This window comes from Epinephelus moara, chromosome 16, assembly GCF_006386435.1.
Source record: "Epinephelus moara isolate mb chromosome 16, YSFRI_EMoa_1.0, whole genome shotgun sequence".
Taxonomy (NCBI): domain Eukaryota; kingdom Metazoa; phylum Chordata; class Actinopteri; order Perciformes; family Serranidae; genus Epinephelus; species Epinephelus moara.
In genome coordinates this window covers 25,097,959-25,106,398 of record NC_065521.1, presented here as the reverse complement: position 1 = coordinate 25,106,398, position 8,440 = coordinate 25,097,959, and the positions used below count along the sequence as shown (strand labels likewise).

General features: G+C 38.0%; 1 protein-coding gene across 1 annotated transcript; it reads left to right on the top strand.

Moving 5' to 3' along the window:
• Positions 1-1,715: 1,715 nt before the first annotated feature.
• Positions 1,716-7,910, top strand: tmem9 (transmembrane protein 9). Its single transcript, XM_050065478.1, has 6 exons — positions 1,716-1,859; positions 2,010-2,136; positions 3,663-3,754; positions 3,841-3,949; positions 4,550-4,681; positions 5,256-7,910. Exons 2-6 carry the CDS (start codon positions 2,044-2,046, stop codon positions 5,394-5,396), a joined length of 567 nt encoding a protein of 188 aa, XP_049921435.1. The 5' UTR covers positions 1,716-1,859; positions 2,010-2,043; the 3' UTR covers positions 5,397-7,910.
• Positions 7,911-8,440: the final 530 nt, after the last annotated feature.

The window sequence follows — 8,440 nt, the reverse complement described above, 5'->3', positions numbered from 1 at the left end:
CAAGTGGTTCAGGCTGAATTTGTGAGCCATTGATTTCTATGGCTTATTAAAGGTATGAGTATCTTACTATACAGAGAGATGTGAAAGCAGGATTACCAGGAAATAGAGGTATTGATTGGGTCAAGAAGCTGGGGCTTACGTTACAAATTCCACCAGGGAGACAGGATTTGACATAAAAACAGTGTTGACTGAAACATATGGGAAAATATTCTGATGAGTCACGAATTCCCTGGTCATGCATGTGTTTATAAATACAGAGTATTAATGTTGTGTTGTCATCAATGTGAGTGATAATTTTACTCAACATTATACTATCCTGTGGTGCGCTTCTGTGTGTGAATGAGAAAACCAGTAAAGCCATGTTATTCTGGCCCCTACACATACAAAGAATTACTGTATTTCATAATAAAACACTGACAGACTTTAGTGAAATCTTGTTTTATTCAGAGAATCAAGTCAAATTAGTTTCCAACAGGAGCTCACCTGCTCTGTTGCAACAAAGAAGTAGCAAAATGCAACTTTAGGAACTTATAAGCGCATATATTTAGAGAAAGGCTCGCCCCTGTATTAAAACTGAGAACAGGATTGACCCTGCTATCCCTCTAAAACTAATTAAGATGTTTTAATAAATGCAGGGAGTAGTATTAAATTATTACTCAGTCTACATTTTTAAACATTTTCTCAGCTTTAATGTTGTTTAGGAAAACAAAGTAGTCTGTCAAAGTATTTATTTTACCCAACGGTTCTTGAAATGCTAATTATACACAATTATAATTGCAGATAAATAAAAATAAAAATAATTATTGCATACCTTTAGAGGCCTTCTAACAAAGTTGGGAAAGTTACTTTTGAAATGTACTGGTTACAGATTACTAGTCACCCTGTTAAAGGGTAATATGTAATGTAACTATTTTAATTACTTTATGAAAAAAAAATGCAACTTACATTACATTTGATTACTTTTTTATTGCTTTTCTAATAAATGTTTGAAACTGGGCAACAAACGCTGAAAACAAAAAAAGGGGTAGGACTAGATAAGTTTTTATTAACTTCATCCTACACCCTTTCGAACATGGAATGGTTTTTTATGTTGTTATAGAGTTGTCTCTTCAATTTGTTTTTTGCCTAAACATTTTATATATTTTATTTTTTGTTTTATTGTTTGTTTGTTTTTTTAACCTGTTCGAATAAATAAATAAAATAAAATAAATAAAAAATAAAATACAAATCTCCAGACAAAAGAAAGCTTTCCTGCACAGCGGAAAAATGCAAAGCAACAGAATGAATGATTATATTCTACATATAAGCTTTCTTTCAAAAGGAATATATTTAGATGCAACCCTTTTGTAATCACCAACATATTAATTGATTGGATCTATTCTTCCAGGGAGTCCTGGTCTGTAACTGATTACAATTACATTTATTTTGTCATTTAATTACACATTACTAGTTACTCCCCAACACTGCCTACTCATGCCGGGCCCTGAGTAGTTCAAGTCCACTCTTCCCCCACTCCTACGTCTCTGTAAATAATAATGCATCATATTTTATGAGATGATCATGTATTTAATGTAAACTATTAGTCTGTACGGAAGATTTTAAGAAAGCTTTGACATAACTAATTAAACACAATAGAGGTCCTGATAGATCTTACGCGTGTGTGTGTGTGTCTATATTTGTGTCCAGTAGGTGGCAGTGTCGCTACATGCATCATCTTGCCTCACGTGTCACGTGACGAGAACCCGGAATAAAGAAGCCCAACATTTATGTGGGTGCTCTTTCCTCTGATTACAGCCTGCTAATGAATAGCTACATCCTGAATGCATAGCAACAACAGGCACTCCAGCTTCTATAACAACGTAAGTTAATTCTATTCTTAGTTTAGTTTCATCTTAAGCCTGATTTTAGCCGCAGTTTCACCGCAGTGAAGTGCTTTATATAACTACCTGTTTTTCTTGCTAGCCAACGTTAGCTAGCTAACTGCTAACGCCGTATGTGTGTTTTGACAGACCGCTGCTGGTGATTCTGCACCTGTCGGGCAGGATGTCGTCTGCCAGGGAAAGATCCTGGACCTTTGTTGCCCCCGCACTGGTGACCTTGATTCTGCTGGATGCTGTTGTTATTGCACAGGCGAAGGTAAGACATGCAGCTTCATACATGACCTGCAGAAACTCTCATTAGTGACAGTCATGAACTGTCTGGTGACTAACATGTCCTCTTTTCTTTTTGGCTGTAGAAAAAAATATTATGTTTGGTCAGGCATGTTACTCATTTTTCCTTAAACTAAATCCCTTTGTTGAACAGGTACAAAGTAACATTACAGTTTATCTGCAATGTAAATATTGATAGAGTGGAAGAAAACGTTTTGTCATTATGTAATGCTTTTAATCTTATAATTTATTATTTTGTTTATGTAAATATCTTCAGCAACATTCTGTGTGTGTGCTTCTCCTGTCTTTTTTCCCATTAAACTTAACTGAGACAGACATAGCAAGACGCCAACAATATACATCAAATGTACCGTATACATACATAAAGTGAAAACCTTGTAAAGCCTACAGTTATTAGACATTTTAGCAGCGTTTTTTGTATGTACGTTCGGCTATAGATTAAATTGTATCATTTGATGTTGATAACCAACTTCACAAAGTTTTGTTTCCTACTTGTAAATCTTTTTCATAAAGGTAAAATTTGGTCAGAGTAAATGAATTCATCTCAAAATAAATAAACTGAGAGCAAGAATTTGTAGTGTATCCAAACTATACCCCCCCCCCAAAAAAAAAGGATCTATATTATCTACAATACATTATGAGTTTTCACAGTTTTGGGTACAGGCAAGACCGAAACAAATGTACCTGTGTTTCCCTTCAAAAAGTAAAATTTACAGTCTTTCTGTACATAATGACTGTTTGGATAAAACCTGTAAAACATCTTAATAAGTATCTATTTGACTTTAGTCAGGTGCTTCTTTATTCTAATGTCTCTAATGTAAACAGTGTCACTTAAGAATTTCTTTGCACACCTCAGTTTTGTGAACTCCACAGACTCCAATCCTGCACTTACTGCTCTACCTCCAAGTTGCAACACATCACAGATCAGTTTCACATGCACTTATTCCTGTACCACCTCACAAAAACAATTATGGTCAGAGATCATTTTGTCACACGTACACTAAGATCTGGAACGAGATCCCACTCTACATTAGAGCAGTAACCTCTATTACACATTTCAAACATGCATATAAGCACTATGTGATGGAAGGACGTATCTGCAACCGCTGATTTAAATCCCATATCCCGTTTAACTCACTGCACTTCAGTCCTCTACTCTGCATTGTCTATGTAGCTGCCTACGTTCTGTTGTTTTGCCTCGGTTGATTGTTCCTGTTTTCATTCTGTATTATAATGTGTTTTTGTTGCATAACAGAAAACCTGCTGAAAACCAGTTTATAACGGAGTCAGGCCAGTTTTAACTGTAACACATGATGTTACTTTTAATTCCTTTCCTGTATAAATATGAAATGAAATTATAGGGCTCAAGTTATGAGGAAAACAGATAGGTGAGCTACAACATTTAAGTAAGCAGGTGGCAAAGTTTGGGTCCACTTAACAAAAAAAAAAAGGTCTGGGTCCATATTGACCCAATTTTCCTTACAATTACAGAACTTTGAGGATGTTCGCTGCAAGTGCATCTGCCCACCGTACAGAAACATCACTGGCCACATATATAACAGAAACGTGTCCCAGAAGGACTGGTAAGAGAAACCTGTTATTAAAACTTTCAGTCAGAAACATGATTAAGAAGTGCCCATCCATCCTGACACTTTGATGTATTTTACAGTAACTGCCTCCATGTAGTGGAGCCCATGCCGGTGCCTGGCCATGATGTGGAAGCTTACTGCCTGTTGTGTGAGTGCAAGTACGAGGAACGAAGTAGCAACACCATCAAGGTACTACCAGCTTTCTTTGGGTTTTACTCTGTTTAATGGCAACATAGCTTTATTCAGTCATTAGTCTTCAACGACACCAACCAAGATTACAAGGTTGTGTCTGATAAGATAAGACAGAACTTCATTTATCCCGAGGGAAATTGTGCAGCAGTTGGAGTACAAAGTAGGAAGGAGTGTAAATGTATAGAGTGCAAATCAAACAAAATATAAACAACAGAGATTATTGTATGGCACACAGCATGAGTCATTTATAGCATCATGAAGTCTCTTTAGTTTGTCTGCTAAATAAAGAGATTAATAAATTGTGAGAGAACTGTGCAATAGTGTCTGTGTCTACAGAGGCCCCACATCTGCTTCGACTGGTACGCATCATTTATAAAGAAAAGGGGGAAGAAACTGACTTACTGTCAACATTTTAAGGATTTTTAATGTCGAAAACTGAAATTGTCTCTATTGTTTCTAGTAGGCAGTACTGATAAGATTTTATTGCACATTCTGTGGAAGACGAGGAGGAAGCAGTGTTGTTTAGTGTTGATGCCAGAATGGTAACTTCAGGTTAGTTTAGTATTTCTAACTGTTTTTCCATTCCTCCTGTCCCAGGTAACCATCATCATTTACCTGTCTGTTGTTGGTGCACTGCTGCTCTACATGCTGTTCCTGCTGCTGGTTGATCCTCTAATTCGCAAACATGACGCCTACACCCAGCCTCTGCACAACGAGGAGGACTCTGAGGTAACCATTCAAACATGTAACACGTGTGACCAAACGCATACAGGAGGTGCCTTTATTTAATTTCAGTTGAATGTAAAGTCCTTGATTTAATTTAGGCAGATGCTATCAGCACCAGGTGTCTGTAGCCAACAATGCCATGTGCACCCGGTGTGTAAATAGCCAATGTGGCTATTTACATGGTGGTGTATATATTCCAGGGTGTCCTAGCAACATCGAAATATGATGTTAACACGAGCAGGTCTATTAACCCACTCACTCACCACATCTTACCCCCTCTGTGGACACTCGTTCGTCATATGACTTCAGCTACCTTTCAGACAGTACATTTTTTTAATGTTTTTCTTGCATATTTACTGCTTTAATCTCAGAGAATATCAAGAGATTGGCTAGTATTAGCTTCTGACCTCCATGGCTTGGCATGACAAGTACCAGCCAATCACAGCATGTGGTGGGATTTGAAAAACCTCATTGTAGTGATGGGTTTAAATAGCTGAATAGCTGCAATGTAACTGTTCTCACCTGGGTGCAAATAGATACTCAGTTTAATCTATTCTTTGTTTTTGTGTATGTTCAGGAGATGCGTCCGACGGTGGACAGCGCCCAGGCCAGAGGAAACACCGTGCTGGAGCGGGTTGAGGGAGCACAGCAGCGCTGGAAAAAGCAGGTTCAGGAGCAGCGCAAGACAGTTTTTGACCGCCACAAGATGCTTAGTTAAACCCAGAGCAGATCTAGAGAAGGTAACTTACCCGGGCTCAGCGCTTTTACACTGTCTCACCAGCTGCACTATTACTAACCTCTGTCGTCGCTGTGCACTGCTGCACCCTCTGAATAAGCATTTCTTCACTTAAAAAAATTTTAAACATATTTGTCTCGCAAGCAGACATTTTATTTGAATATTATATGTAACATTTTAGGCTACGTTGCAGCTGTGAAAAAACTGCGTGTTTGGGCACTGTGAATGGCTAGAAATCATCTCAATCATTTCAGCAATTTGCAATGCAACAGATTTTGAATGTCTCGATAAAGTAAAAACCTATTTCTCTATTATGCCAGACTGTGAATAGCTTTTAAGCTTCTCTGTATTTATTTTTCTTTAGCTTCCTTCCAGTGTGGTACAATATTAAGCTGTTTTCCTTGTAGCATAATTTATGAAGTTACCTCAGAACAGGTAAACTTTATGTATGTGAATGGTCAATTTAGCAATTTGGGTAATGAGTACCCAACCTGTGCTACTGTCAACTATCACACATTTCCTAGTTTAGCAGTAATAATGTTTTATATGTGGCAATTATTTCTCTTATTTATTTGTTCCCCATGACTGTGCATAGTAACCTGGGCATATTTAGTGCCATTTGCACTAATAGAGTAATTCAAGGATTGTACATTTTGGGCTTTGTAATTTTTAAGGTGCAGTATGTCACTCTGGAGAAAGATAGTCGATTGTTGAGTCTCATTTCCAATTCACCATGGTTTCCCCCAGAAAAGTTTTTTCTAGGTGGCAAGTATATTTTGAAAGAGCAGCCAACCTGACGTGACATGATCCAGCACAATTTAGCGGACAAGTGTCTTTTTTGACGGGGGCCAACAACAGACTTTGATTTTATTTTGATGTTTACAATTCAGCAAAGTTAAATTAAAACATAGTTTTATGTGTAAAAAGCAGCATTTGGTCTCAAATGCATATGAATATGATTCAGATTTGTTGTGTATTCATGAGTGCTTGAAATGGGGAGACAAAACAAGATTTTGCATAGGGCCTTTAAAATGCTAGAAATGGCCGCTGTTAGCAAGTGTGTCTGCTGACAAGATGCAGCCGTCATGGAAAAGACGCAGCATGATGATAAGGACGAAATGCAATAGAGAGATCTCGTCACAGCCTTAAGTCCCATAGCAGATGAAAAGGAATCAGTAGCATGATTTTTTTGTGGAGTTTTAACTCCTCATTGTTAACATAACAGTAACACTCACTCTATGTGCAAATGTTGGCTGCTAACTCATTAGCGTCTACGCAACGTTACCGTTAATCTCTAACAGTCTAACGTTAGCTAAGTGGTAACATTAACAATAATTCTAGCAAGTGTACCTCATGGACTTGGGTTGAATTTCCCATTAGCTGCTGCTGTCATGAGGTCAGAGGCAGGTGACTCTGTGCTGTGTGTGCAGTCAGTTTCATTTTCATTGCTGTTCATTAAAATGTTAGCAGGGTGCTTTTCTTTACTCTCTACTTTAATAAATTCCTTAATGATCAGGCCAGGTAGAGGTCAACTAGACCAGGTGGGCCACTTGGCTTGCAATACACTGGTGGAAACCCTGGGTTGATAGTTGGACAGAAGCACCAACCCACAGCTTCAGTATTTGATGATCTGGAAAGACTCAACAATCAGCTATCTAGAGTTGCATACAGCACCTTTTAAAGCTTTGACGTTGCTACCTTTAAGATAGCCCCAGTATGTGCCTTTTCTGTCTTCTCTCCTTGTTTGGGTGAGTTGCAGCAAATTCCAGTGCAAAATGTGGCTCTGAAAAGTTTGAAATTCACAGTTTGTAAAACATAACAGATGATAAGGTCTCAGAATACATTTTAGCAGGTGTAACAACCACCAAGTAGCTGTTACGTTTTTATAAATTGAATCTTTTATCTTGAATTTACCAGTGGAACCTGATTGAAAAGAGATTTGTTCAGTAAAGCAGACACCAGGGCACATTTTTTTTTGTCCTGTATTTTGCAGTAGAGTTTTAACATACTTCCCCATGCAAAGAGAGAAATGGAGAACGGGGCATTTAACAGAGCTTTAAAGCCATCCTCAGTGTAATCAGATCTCTGCCACTGGAGAATGTCCTGAATCAGTAAAGCTGCTGATAATGCGTTTAAGTGTGGCAGAATCAGGATGCCTTGTGGCGTTGAAGGGCCCTCATGTGCATCATCATGTGTCAGTGAATTCCCTCTCGCAGCCTCCTACTGAAGCTCCCTGTTGGGGAGATTTTAAGACGACACACCTCATGCACAATATGATCTATTGAAGTTTTACTGGTTTTGGTTCTCATCTTTGTTTGTTTTTTGTATCAATGAAGTGTTTTTGATTGATTGATGTAAATATGATTTTATAACACTGGTATCAGTGTTTTGTATTTATATTTATCTCCAGCCTCTCCGGAGTTTTCACTGCTCATGTCCATTCATTCAGCTTGATGTGAAATAAAAGAAACAAAATACTAAAAATATACAAAATAAGATTTTTTTCTTTATTCTTGTGGATGTTTTGGGTGTTTATAGTTGCTGCAGAAGTCACTGCTCTTGTGGACTGACAATAGGGGGCGACAGAGTACACAATATGTGCACTCTGCTTGCATTCATGTACTGTAGTAAAACACTGCTTCGTCATCAAACTTATCCTCACACTCAGTGTGATGTTCAAGTTTTGGGAAATCTTTCAACAATTTCACCTCTGTCATAATAAAAAAAAATCACACTGTCAACTTGAAAAGGCACAAGCTGTTGTATCCTACATACTTACTTTATTTCCAAAATCACATGTAGCACTATCCAAACTAATTTCTTTAGGGCTGGGCGACAGTTTAATGTTAGCATTTATCAATTTTGAGTTGTGTCGTGATCACGTAAGCATAATTTGGAATCCTGTTACCAAATTGTATGCTCATTTTCTATCCATTCTGTAACCACTTATCCTGTTATGGGTCGCAGGGGGTCTGGAGCCTTCCCCAGCTGACATTGGGCGAGAGGCAGGGTACACCCTGGACAGG